Here is a 22,500-nt window from a genome sequence, read left to right as displayed (position 1 = left end):
CTTCCTTGACTTCCTGGAGCCATGTTGCATGTTTCTTGTGTGATACCGTATTGCTCCATATGTTTTCCCAGAGTCTCTTACTTGGTTCGGCTTCAGGAATTTCTGGGTGGTTGTATTATTATTATTATTATTATTATTATTATTATTATTATTATTATTATTATTATTATTATTATTATTATTATTATTCAGGAGATGAAACCTATTGATATGGAACAAGCCCACCTTTGGGCCACTGACTTGAAATTCAAGCTTCCAAACAAATATTAGGTGTTCATTAGGATGAAGTCAGACGAGGTCAAGGGAAATACAGAATGAAGTGATACCACATAATAATAATAATAATAATAATAATAATATAATAATAATAATAATAAAATAATAATAATAATAATAATAATAATAATAATAATAATAATAATAATAATAATAATAATAATAATAATTTTGGACATGAAATGCAATATAGATAGTCCCCAAACACAACATGAAAAAAAAAATACCACAAAGAATTATATTCTCCCAATATAATCTGTACCCGAGTGAAAAACCCAAGGCAGTCACTCACTCTTACTGAACCTTTCATATTCATTTATTTTGCAAAGGAGAGGAGACAGTGCAAGAAAATTAAATCCAGTGGAGAACTGACGTGAAGTTGAAGAAACCATTGGCGGAAATGAATACTTTACCAGAGAGGATGAATTGCTTAGTAAGATGCTCTCTCTCTCTCTCTCTCTCTCTCTCTCTCTCTCTCTCTCTCTCTCTCTCTCTCTCTCTCTCTCTTTGTGCTACTGCTGTGACAGCCTAACTTAATGACTACAGACATGCACCTGCCATTAACTCAACGATGGAATCTGCTCTAGGCAACAGCTATTGTTACTTTCTGTATGGTATCACCTATGGACAACATCTGTTATACGTGTGCTGCTGGCATAATAGAATAACCTATAGACTACAGGTCTGCAAATAACTTAAGGGATACAGGCTACACCTGTAACCACTTTCATGATACAGACCTACACCTGTGCTACTGTTTTGATGGCATAACTTAGAGACCTCAGACATAAACCTGTGGTCTCTTTGAAAATGGCACCACTTCTGCATTACAGATGTCCACCTAAGATCAGTCTCAAAGTGGCTTTATATATGAAATGTAGGTGTACACCTGTGCTACTGTTAAAATAGAATACCTTAAGGGTTACAGGCCTGCATCAGTGATCACTCTCATGGTGGCATCAGCTGTAAAACAACAGACCTGTGATCACTTTACAGATGGCCCTCACTTATTCATGAACTGTAGGTCTACACCTGCCACAGGTGTCATGAGAGAACGACGCAATTTAATGCTGCCATTATTCATGAACTATAAGGTCTACACCTGTCACAGGTGTCATGAGAGAATGACGTAATTTAATGCTGTAATTATTCATGAACTGTACCCCTACACCTGCCGAAAGCACCTTAAGAAAATGACACAATCTATCATTATTTATGTAACCAAAATCATTAACTAACCTCATGACTGAGTCCCGTCTTCCCCCCAGACGGTGTGAGAAGGGTGACGAGGAACAGAGGACCCCAAAACACGACGTAGGCCACCGTCACCACCACGAACATTTTGACTCTCTCCACGCCCTCCTTCTCCATCCTGCTGATGTAGCTGTTGACCTGACGGTGTTCGCGGGCCTCTGGGTCTGTGGAAGGAATAGGGAAGGATTAAGCTGTTGATTCACGCAAAGCTTGAGCACAAATCTCTTCATGTACACCTAAATTTTATCTGTTTATTAGTTTATTAGTTTATTTTCTTATTTTGAATAAGTAGGATTTCTTTCTGCATTTCTATATACCTTCTCTTACTTCCTAATAAACACCATATTAGGGAAAAACTCTCTATCACGAGAGTATATATAATGTTCTAAAGGGTCCACAATAATACAAAGTGTAAAAAGTCCGTGTATAATTTTGAAGACTTTACAGAAAGCTTTCGAACCCTGAAGATGAACCCAGGGAAGGGTTCGAAAGCTTTCTGTAAAGTCTTCAAAATTATACACGGACTTTTTACACTTTGTATTATTGTGGACCCTTTAGAACAAACACCATATTCTTTGGGAGCTTGAATTTCAAGTCAGTGACCCCTTCCGTGGGCTTGTTCCATAAGAATAGGCTTAATTTTATGAATAACAATAATAAAATACTATGACACTTCTTGTACTTTCCGGGCAAAATCCACATCGCAAAAATTACTTTAATAATCTCTACAGGATTTATACAGAACTGAGCCTTTGCTAAGGTCTTCTCTAATCTCATCACATACGTGTTTGTCTATTAAGTTTCCTCCACTTACCTGGCAAAATCCATATCACCTGGATATAAGCCACAAAATTGACTTTTGTAATCTCCATTAGATTTATGCAGAACTGTGTAGACTGTGTATTTTGGTAAAGACTTGAATTTAACATTATAACCCATGATAAATCTAAAAATGAAAGGGGGCTGCAGCTAATGGCAAAAAGGCCACAGCAAAGAACTTAAAGTAATGTCTACAGTATACCACGTGAGGTGCACTGACGGCACTACACATCTTCAGAAGAAAGTGTACAGTAGCAGGGATTCGTAATATATAGCTTTAAGGCTAACACTGCTGAAAAAACTTAATGTTTTAGTGACATGTCAAGATAACTTTCAAAAGGGGGCCAATGTTATAACTTTGAAACTGAAAGATGGATTACATGTTTGGTCGGTAAAAAACTACGACCAAATACAAAAATTCAGTCACTGTAGTTGTAGTGGGATGTACAGAATTTGGCGGAAGGGAGAGGGGAGTTTGAAAAAGATAATAATTAATGAGGAATAGTTCTGAAATAGTTTGATTTGCTAGTTGTTACAGTGGGAGGCGAGACCAGTGTTAGGAATTTCATAAGAACAGAGCAGAGAGAGAGAGAGAGAGAGAGAGAGAGAGAGAGAGAGAGAGAGAGACGTCTGTGTAATGAAAATGAACATAGATGAGAGCTGTCAACATTTATAAGACCTGAAAAATTAACAGAGAGAGAGAAGAGAGAGAGAGAGAGAGAGAGAGAGAGAGAGAGAATCCTTTTAGTTAAGAAAATAAATATAGATTAAAAATGTTTCTCAGTTAAACAACTGAAAAAATCATTAGAGAGAGAGAGAGAGAGAGAGAGAGAGAGAGAGAGAGAGAGAGAGAGAGAGGACCCATTTAGCTAAGACAATAAACATAAGGGAAAAATATTTATCCTTTACACTACTTGAAACATTAATTGAGAGAGAGAGAGAGAGAGAGAGAGAGAGAGAGAGAGAGAGAGAGAGAGAGAGAGAGAGAGAGAGGATCCTTTTAGATAAAAAAAAGAGATTAGAAGTGTTTATCATTAACACAACTTGAAAAATCAATAGCGAGAGAGAGAGAGAGAGAGAATCCTATTAGTTAAGATAATAAACGTAGGGGAAAATGTTTTTCATCTACACAACCTGAAACATTAAGTGAGAGAAGAGAGAGAGAGAGAGAGAGAGAGAGAGAGACTCTGGAACTTAATTCCTTCTTCCAGGAAGAGAGAAATAAATGAACACTTTTCTTTTCCCTTTGAGGAGAGAGAGAGAGAGAGGAGAGAGAGAGAGAGAGAGAGAGAGAGAGGGGGGGGGGACGGGGAAAAGTAGGTTCAAAGAGGCTGAACCCTGGCATTTTAGAAACCAGTTTTATCTACGAGTATACGTTTTTCTTTTTTATCTTTCTACGGTCAGTGAACCACTTTAAAGAGACCAGACGGTTCTGTGGGTACTGGGTTAAAACACCACTTCGTCTAACAGGTTCATTTACATCCGTATTTCTAGGGAAAAGTTTCTTAGCCTGATTTAATGGACCCAGAGGGATTGTTGTCTTATTGTGTTATATATCACTCAAGTCCTCGTATTCGCTTTTAGTTCCATTTTCTTCCCTCGTCGAACTTTTATCGTTGTCATTTCATCTTAGACACCAGATTATTATTGTCATTATCATTCAGAAGATGAACCCTATTCGTACTGAAAAAGCCCACAAACCCACCATAGTGGCCATTGCCTTGAAATTCAAGCTTTCCAAAAATATGGCGTTCAATAGAAAGTTGTAACAGAAGGCAGTGGTGGGAAACAGAAAAGAATAGGTCACTTATTGAAAAGGATAAAAATAGATTACAAAATGATAACTAAATAGAAATATGGTGTTCAATAGAAACTTGTAACAGAGGGCAGTAGGAAATACAAAAGGAAGAGATCACTCATTAAAAAAAAATCAATAATTAATAAATAAATGAAAAAATATGTTAAGCGAAATATCAAGATACAAGGTGGGAAATACAAAAAGGAAGAGGCCGCTTATTGAAAAAATAAATAAATTAGTAATTAATAAATAAATAAAACATATGTTACGTGAATTATTAAGATAGAAGGAGGGTTGTATTAGGGTAGTAATGCTTTGTATCTTCTCTTAAACTTCTGAAGAAGTTCCGATTGGCAGACATCCCCAAGGAATCCGTTCCACAGGCCAGCGTTGTGAGGAATGAAGAAAAATTCAATTTTTATCTCAATTTTCGAACGATTTATTATTGATTTCAAACTCGTGATGCAAATTGATTATTCATTTTGAAGATTTAAACGTATACCTCTTCCGTTGCAAAATTTAAATATACGACAACACTTCGTAGTACCAGAAACACGATGTTCTAAAGTTCGAAACCATCTCATGACAGAAAACAAAGGAAAAAACAAGAAGATGAAAGATTAAAGGAGTATAGACGAAACGAGGAAAAGGAAAAGAAAAAGATAGAAAACCCAGAGGGCAACTCATACCCTTTTTAGCCGAACGAGACTAAGATAATGCGAAGGGCCTGCAAACGCCCTGGACACAAAGTTGAAAGACCGGGAGTCAGATATCCGGATATATATCATAAGTACATATATACAAACACACACACACATATATATACATCTCTCTCTCTCTCTCTCTCTCTCTCTCTCTCTCTCTCTCTCTCTATATATATATAATATATATATATATATATATATATATATATATATATATATATATATATATATATATATATATGTATATATATATATATATATATATATATATATATATGTATATATATATATATATATATATATATATATATATATATATATATATAAACGTATGTATGTTATGTATATGCATATATATGTGTGCGTATGTGTATGCGTGCAACATGCTAGATATATTACAAATAAGGAAGAAAAAAAATAAGTGGACCACGCATAAAACAATTAACAAAATCCAATAGAAATCTTATACAGTAATGATCGCTGAGAGCGAAAGACACAGTAAAAACTTTTTTTTTTTTTTTAATTATTCTCCCTCATTCTCTTCTTCTTCTTCTTCTTCTTCTTCTTCTTCTTCTTCTTCTTTTTCCACTCCATACCATTGAATTTTATGAGCCCCATTTTCCGAGAGATGCAGCACCGGTAATCTTAATGAATCCGTAGGATTTTTTTTTCTATCCAGGATTTAATCCTCTCTCTGAGATTCCGAAATAAAAGGGATGGGACTGGATGGAATTAATCCTTCCCTAAGCCCTCTTCTGCTGCACTGTTGCTATGCAATAAATATCGGGGCTGATTTGTGAAAGGAAGGATTTGATAAATTAGGAATTGTTTTGTTTAACATATATATATATATATATATATATATATATATATATATATATATAAATATATATATAATTATATTATATATATATATAATATATATCATCGTATATTATATATATTATATAAATATATATATATAATATTTTAATTGAAGTTGGATTCCAATTGTATACTGGAAGACTGTGATTTGTGAAAAGGAACGTTGTAATAAATTAGATTTCCTTTAATCGAAGATGGATTCCAGTCGTATACTGGAAAACTGGGATTTGTGAAAAGGAATGATTTAATAAATTAGAAATTATTTTCTTTTTTTAGAATTGAAGATGGATTCCAGACGTAAACTGGAAGAATGTGATTTATGGCAATGAAGAATATCTATAATTATAATCAAGCGTAAAATTATTTCCAACGTTTAGTCATCTGAGAATTGAAAGCAAAACCTTGAGAAAAAAGGTAAAGAGAAAAATGTTAAAAATTGGAACTCTCTCACTCTCTCTCTCTCTCTCTCTCTCTCTCTCTCTCGAGCACCGCTCCCACTTTGAGCGAGTGCGTTCATTAATGCTCTCATGGGAACGGAAAACCGAGAGCCGGTCTGAAGATCGTCCTTAATTGCCACCACGGCTGTCCGTCAAATATGTAAACTCGCTGTTCATCCGCGCTCGCATTCAGATACTTTCGTGCTTGCTTACCTATTGCTTGCTTTATCAAGCACAGGGGTTCGAGGCACTTCTAGTGGGGCGTTTGTAAATGCCTTCGTGAACGAGGGCTCTGAACTGTCAGTCAGAGGCCATAATGGAGAATTACGGAGAATAATTATTGCTTGTATAGTTTTTCATCTTATTTTCCATGGTGAATTATATCAGCATATATTGTCATCGACCTTACAGATTATAAACTGAATTATATAGGAGTTTGAGAGAGAGAGAGAGAGAGAGAGAGAGAGAGAGAGAGAGAGAGAGAGAGAGAGACTTGACTTTTATTGGTCAAGTGGATGGTTTTATATACGCAGGTATTTCGCTGGGTAAATTATTGCCTTACCTTGAAAACGAGAAAAAACTTGGGGAAGGCCGGTAAAAAGAAGAAAGGAGAGAGAGGAAAAAGGGAAAAAAGGAAGAGAGAGAGAGAGAGAGAGAGAGAGAGACAGACAGACAGAGACAGAGACAGAGAGAGTAATGAAACTGGTTTTCAAATAGTGTGTGAAATTTAAAAAAAGAAATGGCCTTACTTTTAAGGCAAAGAAATTGGACATGGCCAGTTAACGTTTGACATCAATAGATGTTGTCTGTTTCCTAGGATAATTGCCATTCATGTATGAGAGAGAGAGTGTGTGTGTGTGAGAGAGAGAGAGAGAGAGAGAGAGAGAGAGAGAGAGAGAGACGCAACTCATTCCATAAGAAAAAATAAACGCAGAACGAAACTTTCTACTTTCAATTTCCCTATTTTCTAATTTCAACTGTTACTTTTTACTCTCCTCTAATACTTTCCACTACGACTTTCTACTCTTCACTAATACTAATACTTTCTACTCTCTACTACGACTTTCTACTCTTTACTAATGCTACTGATTTCTACTACGACTTTCTACTCTCCACTAATGCTACTACTTTCTACGTTCTACTACTACTTCCTATTTTCTACTACTATTGCTTTCTACTTTGTACTATTCCCCTACTACTTTCTAATACCACTCTCAAATTCCTATTACAATAACTTTCTACTTTGTACTTTCTCCTACTACTTTCTACTACCACTTTCTATTTTCTATCACTATTATTTTAACTTTGTACTTTCTCCTATTACTTTCTACTTCCACTTTCTATTTTCTACAACTATTGCTTTCTACTCTGTACTTTCCTCTGCTACTTTCTACTTCCACTTTCTATTAAAATTACTTTCTACTTTGTGCTTTCTCCTACTGCTTTCTAATTTCTATTGCAATTGCTTTCTGCTCTGTACTTTCCTCTGCTACTTTCTAATACCACTTTCTAATTTCTACTACTATTGCTTTCTACTCTGTACTTTCCTCTGCTACTTTCTACTTCCACTTTCTATTTTCTATTACAATTGTTTTCTACTTTGTACTTTCTCCTACTCTTTTCTAATACTAATTTCTCATTTCTACTTGTGCTTTCCTCTGCTACTTTCTAATACCACTTTCTAATTTCTATTACAGTTACTCTCTACTTTGTAATTTCTCCTATTACTTTCTCCTACCACTCCCCACTGCCAAGTCCCACCCCCTCTCACCTGAATTCTGCGGCTGCGTGACACTGATCATGGTGGTGACGAGCGAGGCGATTCTAACAGCTTCTAAGGACGAGTTGGACAGATCCCTGTAGAGCTTGTACAGGTGGAAGATGGTCAGCATGATGACCAGGACATTCGTCAGAATCCACAGGACGTTCAGGACGTAGTGGCGCAGGGGACCCGTTATCAGTGGACACGAGGGTGCGTTGTGCACCTGGAATTGTTGCGGGAGGATTAGTTGTGCTAGGGATTAATGGAGGATTTTGGAATTAAGGGAAAGAGGGAGGTTAAGGAGGACCTGGAAGATTAGAGGACCTTGGAATATAAATGGGAGATTATGGGAAGGTCAGCATACCTGGGAGATTATGAGATTAGAGATTAGAGAACCTTGGAATAAAAGTGGGAGATTGTGTGAAGGCCAGTGTACCTGGAAGATTATGGGAGAATAGAGGACCTAGGAAAATATGTGGGAAAATGTGGGAAGGTCAGTGTACCTGGAAGATTGTGGGATGATTAGAGGACCTTGGAATATATGTGGGAGATTGTGATTGTATGAAAGTCAGTGTACCTGGAGGCCTTGGAATATGAGTGGGAGATTGTATGAAGGTCAGTGTACCTGGAAGATTTTGGGATGATTAGAGGACCTTGGAATATAAGTGGGAGATTGTGTGATGGTCAGTGTACTTGGGAGATTGTAGGAAGATTAGGGTCCTTGGAATACAAGTGGGAGATTGTGTAAAGGTAACTGTACCTGGAAGACTGTGGGAAGATTAGAGAACCTTGGAATACAAATGGGAGATTGTGTGAAGGTCAGTATACCTGGAAGATTGTGGGAAGATCTGAGGACCTTGTAATATAAGTGGGAGATTGTGGGAAGGTCAGTGTGCCTGGGAGATTATGGGAAGATTAGAGCACTTTGGTACTACAATGAATAGAGAGAAGATCAGACGACCTAGGAACATCAATGGACCGGGAAGGTTTGTGGGAAGATCAGTGTACCTGAGAAAATAGAGGGAAGGTCAGAGGACTAGGAAGTTGTGGGGGGATTAGTGTACACGAGAGAAGTGGAGAAAAGACCAGTGGACCTGGAAGACACAGGGAAGATCAGCATACTTAGTAAAAGTAGAGGAAAGATTAGGAAAAATGGAGGTCATATTAGAGGACCTTGAATAATAGTGGGAAGATCAGGAATCTGTTAAAAGTTATGAACGACGGTCTATTTTAGAACTAAGGTAAGATCAGGGCGACTGAAGGATAGAGGGAAGACTGGAGTGTCTGAACAATAAAGGGAAGATAAGTTAGGATGCCAAACAATGGGAAGACGAAAGGGTCTGGAAGATCTGGGTAGCCCCGTTGACATGAATAGCTGACTGGGAATAGTAAATATTAGGAAGGTAAAATCAGTGGTTTGGGGGACTATAAGGAAGACCAGTGATTTAAATGGTCAAGTAAGTGGTTATACGATCTCTTGACTGGGAAGATAACACTTTAAATTAGATTAAAGACGAAATTATTAAAAATAATTATGGTTATACGGTATCTGAATGGGACGATTACAAATTAGATTGAATTAAAAATAAGTTTATGAATGATAATTAAAGATATATACTGAGAAATTTAGAATGGAACAATTTATTGACAAAAATGAAAGTGATAAACATTCTAGAGGATTAGTTTAATGTAAACAGTTACTGTTTAGGAAATCTTTTGCTTAGGTTTAGAAGAAGAAAAGTATTCTATGCAATGACATTAAAACAAAACGATAAAATATAATTTGCTGATATTAATAATTAGAAAACATTAGGAACAAAGTAATTGTTGGTTATCTTTGAGTTATACTGGTCCATTATTATTATTATTATTATTATTATTATTATTATTATTATTATTATTATTATTCAGAAGATGAAACCTATTTCATATAGAACAAACCCACAAGAGCCACTGGATATTATTATTATTATTATTCATTATTATTCGTTATTTTATTATTATTATTATTATTATTATTATTATTATTATTATTATTATTATTATTATTATTATAACTTATATACCATCTATGCTGTAAACCCCGCAATTTGTCATACAACTGAATGCCCTCATGTGACCTAAAATAAAAAACAAAAACAAACAAACAACAATCAACAAGAACCAATAACTTACAAAGCCAAACCAATCAACAGTTAAACATAAAGCTTCCCCATAGATACACACACACACACACACACACACACTAACACACACATACAGGTGTTTAAGGGAAATATGAATGCATAAAGGCGAATGAAGGCCAGGGCATTTCAAAAGTATTAAAGGTGATATATCCAGGTGCAGAATTCGTCAGAGGAGGAACAATTGCGAGTCAGGACGGGGACCATTAAGCGTTGATAGATGGAATTCAGTTTGATGAGGGGGATATGCAGGAGGTGAGGGAGAATAATTCGCTTTTAAAAGGAGGGACAAATCCACGAAAACTGGCAGTGAATAAATCGGGGTAAGATTTGATTTAATTCGACACCAAAATATGAAAATCAGTTGATGGTTTTATGTGACTTTATCTAGGACGACTTTATGATATGACTTTATCTAGTAGCAGAAGATAAGAATTTTGGTTGATTTTATGTGGCTTTATTTAGTAACAGAAGGTGAAAATTAGTGGTCATGACTTTATCAAGTAACAGAAGATAGAAATTAGTGGTTGATTTTATATGACCTTATCTAGTAACAGAAGGTTAAAAATGGTGGTTATGACTTTATCAAGTAACAGAAGATAAAAATTAGTGGTAGACTTTATATGACTTCATCAAGTAACAGAAGATAGAAATTAGTGGTTGATTTTATGTGACTTCGTCTAGTAACAGAAGATAAAATTTAGTGATTATGACTTTATCAAGTAACTGAAGATGAGAATTAGTGGCTGATTTTTTATGACTTTATCTAGTAACAGAAGATAAGAATTAGTGGTTGATTTTATGTAACTTTATCTAGTAAAAGAAGATAAAATTTAGTGATTATGACTTTATCAAGTAACGGAAGACAAAAATTAGTGGTTGATTTTATATGACTTTATCAAATAACAGAAGATAAAAATTAGTGGTTGATTTTATAAGACTTCATCTAGTAACAGATGAAAAAAATTAGTGGTTATGACTTTATCAAGTAACAGAAGATGAAAATTAGTGGCTTTGACTTTATATGTCTTGAATTCATAACAAAATGTAACAAATAAAAAATGCGTCGAAGGCGATTAAGTTTCCTGTACAGCCACTACATCGCTACAGCGTATAATCAAAATTATAATGAAAAATAGATATATAAAGAAATTCTCAGTCAGTCTACCATTTATAAACAAAATCACCCAAACCCCTTTACATCACAAAGGCACCAAATTTCCTTTCATTCGAAGTAACCCCCTGGCCACTCACCTCATCAACATTGGCCGCCAGGGCCCCCGAGAGAAACGTAGGACCTAAATTTATGGTGATCGAGGCGAACCATATCATGAAGGTGCCGAAGAGGACGCACTGCGGCGACTCCATCAGGAGGGGCATCTGCTTCTGGTCCGAGTCCTCGGGCAGGAGCGGGGCGTCGTTCAGCACCTGCCGGAGATGCCCAAGAAGACACAGGTGGGGGTTTCCGTCCGATTATCAAAGATGCCCCAATCGTTTTCCCCAAGATAGAAGAAAATTGCAACTTTTTTATTTTTTTATTGACAGTACTTCCATGTGGTATGTACGCATGTACACAATATAATATATATATATATATATATATATATATATATATATATATATATATATATGCATACATACATATAGATACATACATGCATCCCCCCTTAAACTCTCTGTAAAGTGTAAAGAAGAAATTCAGTTCTGATTTTCAAATTCATCTGGCAAATTCAAAGAAAGCTGGGCAGGAATTACCATTCTGGTAAACAATTATTGCCTATCGTTTAAACAGATTGTGACTGAATTGAGAACTGATACGTAATAATATTGATATATTTGTGCAGGAAAATGATAAAATTGAAAATGTCATAAAAATTAAAGAGGGCTATGCGGTGTTTATCAGCTCAGTGAACTTTTACTTCGTATATATATATATATATATATATATATATATATATATATATATATATATATATATATATATATATATATATATATATACAGTATTATATAAATATATATTATTATACTTATACATTTATCCCTATAAACATATTAAGATATTATATATATTTTTATATATATAAATTATATATATATATATATATATATTATATTATATGATAAACATATATGTATATATATATATACATATTTGTTTAAGCCTTTAAGATAAAATTGTTAAAAGAATAAAGACGAAGTATTAATATCCATTAATAATTAGATTCCAATCGAATTCCTTCAATTTTAGCAATTGAATCACTGCCCTAAAAATTGGAAGTACTCACCAAGTCGAATTTCTCTTTTGGGGGAAACTGAGCAATCTTTGATTTCTTTCCAGCAAACATAGAACAAGGGGAAACAGCTATAAAGCATATGAAGGAGAATGGAATTTAGTTTGGACATTATGCGAGAAAATATTAGTCATGGGTTTTATATATATATATAGTTTTCCACATGATTTTTCTTGAAATCGTCTTTCAAATGGGTGAATTGTGTTCTCTGCAATCACTGATGTATTGTTGTTATTTGCTCATTTCATTATGTTTTTGTTTCAAGTCATGGTTTTTTATATTTAGTTTTCCACATGATTTTCTTGAATTCGTTTTTCAAAAGGGTGATTTGTATTCTCTGTAATCAGTGATGTATTTTTGTTAATTACTTATTTTATCATTACGTTCTTTTAACTAATTCTTGTGCGTTACTTAATCTCATATTGCTTTGTAGACACACTTAGGACAAATAGATTGTTTATAATAGAGCTGCCATTCATTTGATGATTTTCCCATGATTTTCCTATTGTCAAAATTCTTCGCTAACTCTGGTTTCAGTATTTCTTTTTCCTAAACACCAACGTCTGTTTCTAAGGTGTACAGTAATTTCCAGAATAATTCGTAAAAATCCATTCAAACCCATAGCGCCACTGAAGCAATAATATTCAAAATATTGAATGATAATTCCCTTGTGGTTTTTGTGAAGAGTATATTAACTAATTTGCTTACTCGCTGAACACTAACTTCTGCTCCCAGAGTGTTACGATTTTTTTCAGGATCATTTGCAAAAACCCCGTCAAATAGAAAGGCGCCCTGATGCGATAATATTCAAAATATTGAATAATAATTCCCATGGGGTTTTGTTAAGGAGATATTAACCGTTTTGTTTACCCGATGCGAGTTTGTTGGTTAAGAGAAAATGAAGGTCAATGTCTGGTAAGCAAAGTTCATTGGAAAACGTCATTTAAGGATTTCATACTGGGTCGGAATGGTTATTATTTAGCATATAACTCCAGGGAAAGTTATAACGTTCCTGATGATATGTGTGGAGAGAGAGAGAGAGGAGAGAGAGAGAGAGAGAGAGAGAGAGAGAGAGAGCTTGCTATCGAGAAAAAGTGGACCCGTTCTGGCGTTTGTGCTGGAGAGAGAGAAAGAGAAAGAGAAAGAGAATATGGCGTTAGAACCGGTGAGAGAATGAGAGAGAGAGAGAGAGAGAGAGAGAGAGAGAGAGAGAGAGAGAGAGTTAGACCTTGCTGTTGAGAAACAGTGGGCTCGTTCTGGAGTTCGTGTTGGAGAGAGAGAGAGAGAGAGAGAGAGAGAGAGAGAGAGAGAGAGAGAGAGAAAAAACGATTACAAACTGAGACGATGGAGGTGATGGACCAACAAATATACAGACACTTTAACTCGATTACGAAAGAGAAAAACATAAGAGAAAGTGAGAAAAATAAAAACCAAAATTAAGTGAATCTTATCCACATAATATGATGAAAGCTAAGATTTTTATTATCATTATTATGCACGGAGCATGAATTATTATGACAGCAAGAGATACTGGATTTAGATTTACTTACAAGATTAAATAAAAAAAAAAAGGAATTGAGGGCCCTTTGATGGTTGTATTTAGATAATTGTGGTGAAATGGAGGGGTAGATAATAATAATAATAATTAATTATATATATATATATAATATATATATATATACATATATATAATGTGTGTCTGTGTGCGTGCGATCGTACGTGAGCGTGCGTGTATGTGTGAATCCATACATTTGCATACTTGTACGTGGATGCCATTGAAATTACAAAAGATAAACAAGAATTGCAAGCTACAAAAACTAAAACTAATGACTGGAAAATGAAAAGTAAAATTGAAACAAGCATAAATTTGATACAGTAACCGAGAGTAATAATAATATTTAATAATATGAATGTTAAATCTAGGAAATAAAAAGACATTTTAACACTTTAGAAATAATTAAAGTTTAAACATGCTCAAGAAAGAATGAAATAAAACTAGGACTGACAACCATTTCATCTGCTCAGTCCCTCGAGCATTTCCTGGGAATAAAAAGAAGGAAAATTGAAGAGAGAGAGAGAGAGAGAGAGAGAGAGAGAGAGAGAGAGAGAGAGAGATGTGGGTCCACAGGTGCCGATGATACCATCAGGGTTCACGGACATAAAATGGTAAGTGAATCTTTCTCACGCAGTTGTGAGATCCGTGTAAACTCTATTCCGCGTTTTGGCAGAACTTATGTTAATATTTACTTTTTTTTTTTTTTCTCATATTTCAATCTAAAACAAATGTAGCGTTAGTTATGCACGAATGGTAGACGAATATGAATCTTGAAATTCACTAACCATAATTTTTTTTTTATTTTCCCTAGTCTAGTATTTTGCATAAGATGGAGAATAGTCTATTTGGTTTATTTTATTTATCAATTTTACTACTGTTATTCCTCTCCTGATAAACATATTAGATTTTTTCATCATATTTTTTTAGGACAGATATTTTTCAACTCACATGCTGCCTATAGTAGACTCACATCAACCGCGCATTTGATGTCAAACGTATACCTTCTCCTGAGGTATACGTTTGAAAAACCTATCCCTCAGGAGAGGAGGAACACGCTTCCTGCCCATGTGAACTCTCTCGAGAGACTGAGAGTTTCCAGCCGTTTGACTGGCTTATCAACAGCCAATCAGGAGCGTCGTAAGGGACGGGCCAAAACATCAAACGCACGTTTGATGTGAATCTACTATAGTATACTGGAGTACGAGCTATACAACAGGTATGTGCTAATATTTTTTCTGCAAGGACAAGTACTCATATCTTTTTTCTTATTCAACTATACTTATTACATTTCTTAAAGATACTTTTTCCTACTTGGATTTTTTTTCATTTATCTTTTTTATAACTTAGCAATTTTTGACTGAGATCTTTTAAAATGATCATCCCATCTTTAAGCTTATACTTTTTGTAATACATGATTATTTTCATTGGATTTCTCTTCCTAAATTAATAAATTTTTTCCGGGGGTGAGGTTAGAAAAAGGTTACACTTTTCAGTTGAGATCTTCCAAAACGTCTGAACATGAAATGTTTACTTAACTAACTAACTAACTGATTAGAAAGGAAAAATTCGCTGGAATGTTTATTTAAAAGATTAACTCAGACCTACAGAACCACAGATTCAACAACCAAATATCTCTGTGGGCCAGAAGAGAGATTCATCTGCAATGATACTGCTGTCCCCTTGAGATCATCAAACCCTGGAAGATCCATTTAACTGGGAAATTGATCAGGGTGTGGTTTCTCTCACCTTCAGGAAGGTATATGTATATTTTTTTCTGGTTGGCAAATTATACTATTTTTTTATTATAATGTGTCCAAGGAAGTATGTGTATGCCTGTGATAACATTAAGGTGATGAAATACAAGAATTTAAAAAATTTTTTATTAATAATGTAACACATTATGGTGAAAATATATATGTGTGTGTGTGTGTGTGCGTGTGCGTGTGTGTGAGTTAGCTTTATCACTTACACAATTATTCTGTGAATCAATACAATTACAAACAGGACCTCATTGAAACTGGATGGTATGTAGCGAATATATTTATAAAAAAAAAGTTAAAGGTTTTTCTTTTTGATAAATAAATCCGCTAGATGCCATTCAGTTTCAATGGTGTCCTGTTAGTAATTACATATATATATATATATATATATATATATATATATATATTTTTTCTATATATATATATATATATGTGTGTGTGTAATATATATATATATATATATATATATATATATATATATATACATATATATAAATTTTTTTGTTTTGTTTAAATATCGCCTGATGAAGATAATTAATAAATTCCCTCGAAAAAACATTGGAAGCTAATCATCCTTTCAAATTTATTATGTACATATATATATATATATATATATGTATATATTATATTTATAATATATATATATATATATATATATATATATATATATATTATATATGTATATTCATTTATATGTATATATATTTATATAATCAACGGAGATCCAATTACTCCTAAGCCGTGCATTCAAGGTAAATATTTAATTTTCGCCGAGCATATCCAGTCAAACATTTAAAATATTTAAAAGAAGACTCTGAATTTCAAATAGCTTCGTCAAATACGTCCCCCGTCCCCTCCCCCTACCCTCCACAAAAAAATATAAACATTCTTTTAAACCTGATATCATTAACAAACGACTAAGTAAACATGGCGTTTCGTGTATTATGTTTGCCAGATTTTCAGATATTATAAGCCACGTGTCTTCATTTTTAAAACTACATTTCTGGAATGAATCATTATATTTTCGTAAGGGCCTTGTGATGTGTCCACGTACCTAGCTGGTATACTTAGATTTGCTTTTTTTGAGCTTTTTTTCAGTTTTATTTAGGGAAATATAGATTCGGTAAGTTTGTAAACTCCAGGTAAAAAAAGTAACAGAAAAAAATGGCAGGTAAAAAATATCACAGGGAAAAAAAGTTACATTAAACATTCCCAGATTATGACTCCCCCAGGGTTTTAAATCCGATACATGCTTGAATATATAATACATATATATATATATATATATATATATATATATATATATATATATATATATATATATATATACATATATATGTGTATATACTATATATATATATATATATATATATATATATATATATATATATATATATATATATATATATATATATATATATATATATATATATATATATATATATATATATATATATATGTATACACACACACACACACACATATATATATATATATATATATATATATATATATATATATATATATATATATAGATATATATTTTTATATATATATATATATATATATATATATATATATATATATAGATATATATATATATATATATATATATATATATATATATATATATATATATATATATATATATATATATATATATATATATATATATATATATTTATATATATATATATATATATATATATATATATATATATATATATATATATATATATATATATATATATATATATATATATATATATATATATATATATATATATATATACATCTGTGGTTGTTAAGTTTCTGTATTTATAGCCACGCTTTTTATATCTTAGACAATAATAATCCTGACAGAACGTAACACTCTTCCAGCCAAATATTATTGCTTGCGTGCACAAAATTATTGTTCATATTTTTCAAAAGCAACCCAGTTAATTACCCTAGATATATGCGTGTTCATTAACCATAACCCGACCAATTTCATTTTGTCTTCTCGTTCGTTATTATCTACTTTTTTGTTTGTTCCTTTCTATTGCAATTCACACAAAATCTTCATTTAACGTTATTTGTAATTATCTCCTTTTTTGTTATTTCATTTAAGCTACCTACTTGTAATTATCTCCCATTTCTATTTTTTTTTACTTTTTTTTTATTTTCTCTTCACACAAAATCTTCGATATCTGTAACCAATCATTTCATTATGATCTAGTCTCATGTGGAAAAATTCTCATGTGGAAAAATTTTTCGATGGGCCATCTCAGCAATCCACAAAGATTTAGAACTTGAAATGAAATCTGTCATTTTACAAAAAAAAGAAAAAATAATAAAATAAATTTTCAACTTTTTAAAATATAAATATTTTATAAAGCTAAAAAAACGTTTTACTGAATTTTAACTTACCGCGTGAATCTGTATTGAACTTTTGCTGGAGCATTTGCGAAGCAAAATCCCTCTTATTACTATATAGAATATTATGAAATATAATGGAATATCATTGGTATTTTAGCCCTGAATTTTCGTAAGCTGACCACCTTCAGTTTATGGGTGGTGTAATGAGTCATCATCAGTTGGCCATATTATCAATTATTTTTAAAACATACTTTGTGGATGCTCTATTTCAAAGTCACGAACTCTATTCTCTGAATCCTCAGTCCATAAATAGTTATTAAACGGAAATATTAGTACACAATTCATTTTAAAGTTTAGCTTTAGATTTCCGGAGTGAAGAGAGAGAGAGAGAGAGAGAGAGAGAGAGAGAGAGAGAGAGAGAGAGAATGAAAATTGAAAAACAACGCTACTACTATTCATAGCTTAAAGAGACGTCTCTCCATCTTGACGTGGGTGGGGGGTTGGAGGGAGTGGGTTATTAATCCCAATAATCCCTCATCTTTGATGCGATACAGACTTTGTAAAAAAAAACCTGGGTGGAAAAAAAGTCCTTAATCCTCAGCGAAGCGTCAAAGATTATTCCATAAAAGAAAAGCGAGTGAGAGTGGTGTGTTCGTGTGTTCGTGTGTGTGTGTGTGTATGTGTCAGACTGAGGAGGGTGATGAGCTTGGTAGCCCCAGTAAGTAGCAGCCCAGTAGCCCACCACAAACCGAAGCTACTACAACACAGCCATTATCTACGAGGTTTTTTTTTTTTTTTTTTTTTTATTTTTTTTTTTTTTTTTTTTTTTTTTTGCCTACGTGACTTAAGAGACTCTTCCTTTACTTGACTTAATACCGTTGTCAACATGTTGATCGTCGAAACGGTCACCAGCAGGAGGAAGGCGGTCTCCACGAGAGAGCACTTGGGCACCGCGTGGCAGCTGTAGATCGATTTGCCCAGGGGTATGAGGATCGCCGCCCGGGCGCAGTCTACCAGCGCCTGGTGGAACAGCAACCCCTGAGACCACCTGTGGGGTGGAGTAAGAAGGAGGTAGTTAGATTGGGTGGGATATTATGTGAGGTTGAGACCACTTGTAGGTGGTAGAAGGATATGGAATTGAATAGGGTGAAGCACACTGCCCTCTGGAACCACCTGTAGGCGCCTCTTTAAGGAAAGGAAGTTGAATTTAGTGAAGTACAATGCCCTATGTGACCACCTGTAAGGAATAGAAGACAGTGGAGTTTAATTAAATGAGGTACAGGGCACTTTGAGGCCACCTGTGAAGGGCAGAAGGAAATAGAGTTGAACAGACTTTCAGAAAAATATAATGTAAGGTTACTGATTGCCCTTGAGAAAATAAGTGAGAAATTTAAACATACACACACACACACACACACACACACACACACACACACACACATATATATATATATATATATATATATATATATATATATATGTATATATGATATATATATGTATATATATATATATATATATATATATATATATATATATATATATATACATATATACATATATATATATATATGTGTGTGTGTGTGTGTGTGTGTGTGTGTGTGTGTGTGTGTGTATAATGGTTGGCACTATGAACTCTTCAGAAATAAGACTTTTCATCAGAATATGTACACCAGCATGCAGTAGATCATCAAATACAATAGATCAGATATATATCGCAATAAACAGAGAAATGGTGAATACAAGAAAGGACCATTTTATAATAGCCTATTCTGGCAACATTGTGAAATAAAAAAAATGACTGAAATCCGACGAAAGAAAATTGATTACTGAAAGGCTTTGGACATTATTTTATCTACAAAGGGATTACCTTTCATCTACACATAAAAGGCAAAAAAATGTAAATGTATTGTCAAGAAGTATTAATAATGACTCATAATGGCTGAATTAACCAACAATTCGGTTATGATAACCTCCAGCTATAACAGAACAGTATTTGCTGTACTGTCCTGTATGTCAGTTTTGTTCTGAAAATTAAAAAAAGGTGTTCTTTCTTTTTCTAACATTTCAAGGTCAAATCCAGCTTCGTAAATAGAACACAGCCCACCATTCTCCATTGTTCTTAAAACAATACGGTAAATACCTTTTATTTCTCTAACAATACGTGATATTTTCCATTATTTTTTTAATTCTCATATATCATATAACTTACATAGGCCATAATCGATAAATGCTATCATTACTTCGAGTACAATTTACTTTTACATGCTTTTTTAGTTCCAGTAATGAAATATCACGTGTTATAGATATGTGTACATTATTCGTACAGCTGCATATATATTTGGAATTTTAGACTGACAGGTTTTGATGAATTAAAAATTACTTTTCCGGGAATTAGATTTTACGTGCGTTGGCATTCATTCAATTACACCATAACGAAACCTTAGCACAATTGTGTTTATATATACATACATATATATATATATATATATATATATATATATATATATATATATATATATATATATATATATATATATATATATATGTTATATATATATATACTATATATATATATATATATATATATATATATATATATATATATATATATATCTATATATATATATATATATATATATATATATCATAGTATATATATATATATATATATATATATACTTTACAAACAGATGTGCAAATGCGTATCTAATACAAGGTTATGTAGGAAATGGCTCCTACTAATAAGATAATTATCGAAAGGACTCTCTCTCTCTCTCTCTCTCTCTCTCTCTCAAAAAAGACATTTAATCTTTTTTATTTACATTGAGTTACCCTTCCCCTGTTCATAAGCTTTGTTAATTTCACTCCAGCCCCCAACCCCACCGCTCGCCCCTTGCCTCTAAGATTTCTTATTTGGCAGTTTTGGATCTCATTGTGACCCATGGCCGTTAGCAACAGATTGTTAACTTTGTGTTGGGAGCTTCATTAGAGTTCATTTATTATATTTTGTTTACATTACACGGATATTAAGCCCTCTATCAAATATTCACATTATTAACACTAAGTTTATTAGAATTATAAACGTTAATAATTTGTACTGAGAGTTTCATTGAAGTTTATTTTACATAATAAGGATGGTAAGCCCTGTATTAAATATTCTGTTTTATCTGACAATTTGACCAATATCAGTATATGTTTTTTTATTGTTTACTGTTGATGAATTAATTAAAAATTAATTTTAAATCGTACTGTGAGATTCATCAAAAACATTTTATTTTGTATAGAAGAGATGGTAATCCCTCTATTAAATATTCTGTTCTTTGTGACCATTTGACAAATGTCAGTATATATCTATTCATTAACATTATTAAGTTTATTAGAAATAAATGTTAATAACTTGTATTGAGAGATTCATTAAATTATCTTTTTTTATTTTACATTGGACGGATTTTTAAGACCTCTGTGAAATATTACCTTCTTTGTAACCATTTGACGAATACATTATAGATTCATTTACTAACATTAACATATTAATAAATGTAAATAAATTGTATTGAAAGTTTCATTAACGCTAATATTTTCAAGTTTTACATAGCAAGCACGTTGAGCCCTCTGTGCAATATTCTGTTCTGTGTGCCTATGTCACGAATATTGGTGTGTATAACCCTCCTTACATTATTATCACTCCATATCAAATATTCAGTGCCAAACGTTACGTCCTGACGTTTCAAAATTCTCTCTCTCTCTCTTCTCTCTCTCTCTCTCTCTCTCTCTCTCTCTCTCTCTCTTCCTCGGCGCTAGGACCCGATATTTGGCTTTTAGATGCAAAGCAGAATGTGGAAATTCTCCACGGACATATATATGTATACACGACTACATTTCACATTCCTCAAAGCCATGCGACATCTTCCCCTGAAAAATTCGGGAAATATATATGGGGCCTGTGTGTTCGTCCGTCCATAACCCTGCTTCTGTCTGGCTCCCTGACCTAATGCGTTATCTCTCTCTCTCTCTCTCTCTCTCTCTCTCTCTCTCTCTCTCTCTCTCTCTCTGCAACGGAATGATTGTAACATCCCTCCATATGTCATATTGCACAGTGCATCAGCTGTCACTTGACGCTGTGTGGAGCGATTCTCTGATGGTAGGTTGGATATAAGAGTATGAGTGACTTATACATAGGTATATGACAGTATTTTTTTTATAGAAGTGACACCTTGGAAGATCAGTTCACTGGCATAGTTTTGTTTTAGTGAAGTACATTCAAGAAATACATATATAACAGTCATATGTTTTGATAGAGGGTATGATTTGGAAGATCAGGTAATTAATGGTCATATTTTATTGTTTCAGTGAAGTACGTTCAAGAAACTGGTCTACTCTCTGATTATAGAAATAATGATATTGATATTTCTGAAGAATTCGTGATGAAATAT

At 33.2% G+C, this 22,500-nt stretch overlaps 1 protein-coding gene across 11 annotated transcripts in view; it reads right to left on the bottom strand.

The window, feature by feature from the left end:
• The window catches only part of LOC135217458 (uncharacterized), a 334,879-nt gene that overhangs the window by 57,953 nt on the left and 254,426 nt on the right, over nucleotides 1–22,500 (bottom strand). For 10 of the 11 annotated variants that reach the window (XM_064253348.1, XM_064253349.1, XM_064253350.1 and 7 more), the window contains 4 exons: nucleotides 18,929–19,112; nucleotides 11,352–11,525; nucleotides 7,924–8,137; nucleotides 1,516–1,694 (listed from right to left, as the gene is read on the bottom strand). In XM_064253348.1, the coding sequence (XP_064109418.1) occupies nucleotides 1,516–1,694; nucleotides 7,924–8,137; nucleotides 11,352–11,525; nucleotides 18,929–19,112 (751 nt within the window). The remainder of the gene's footprint in view (nucleotides 1–1,515; nucleotides 1,695–7,923; nucleotides 8,138–11,351; nucleotides 11,526–18,928; nucleotides 19,113–22,500) is intronic. The other variant, XM_064253347.1, reaches the window with a different exon arrangement.

Source organism: Macrobrachium nipponense, chromosome 7 (genome assembly GCF_015104395.2).
Source record: "Macrobrachium nipponense isolate FS-2020 chromosome 7, ASM1510439v2, whole genome shotgun sequence".
NCBI lineage: Eukaryota > Metazoa > Arthropoda > Malacostraca > Decapoda > Palaemonidae > Macrobrachium > Macrobrachium nipponense.
The sequence above is the reverse complement of the archived record's forward strand: the minus strand, read 5'-3'. Positions and strand labels throughout refer to the sequence as shown.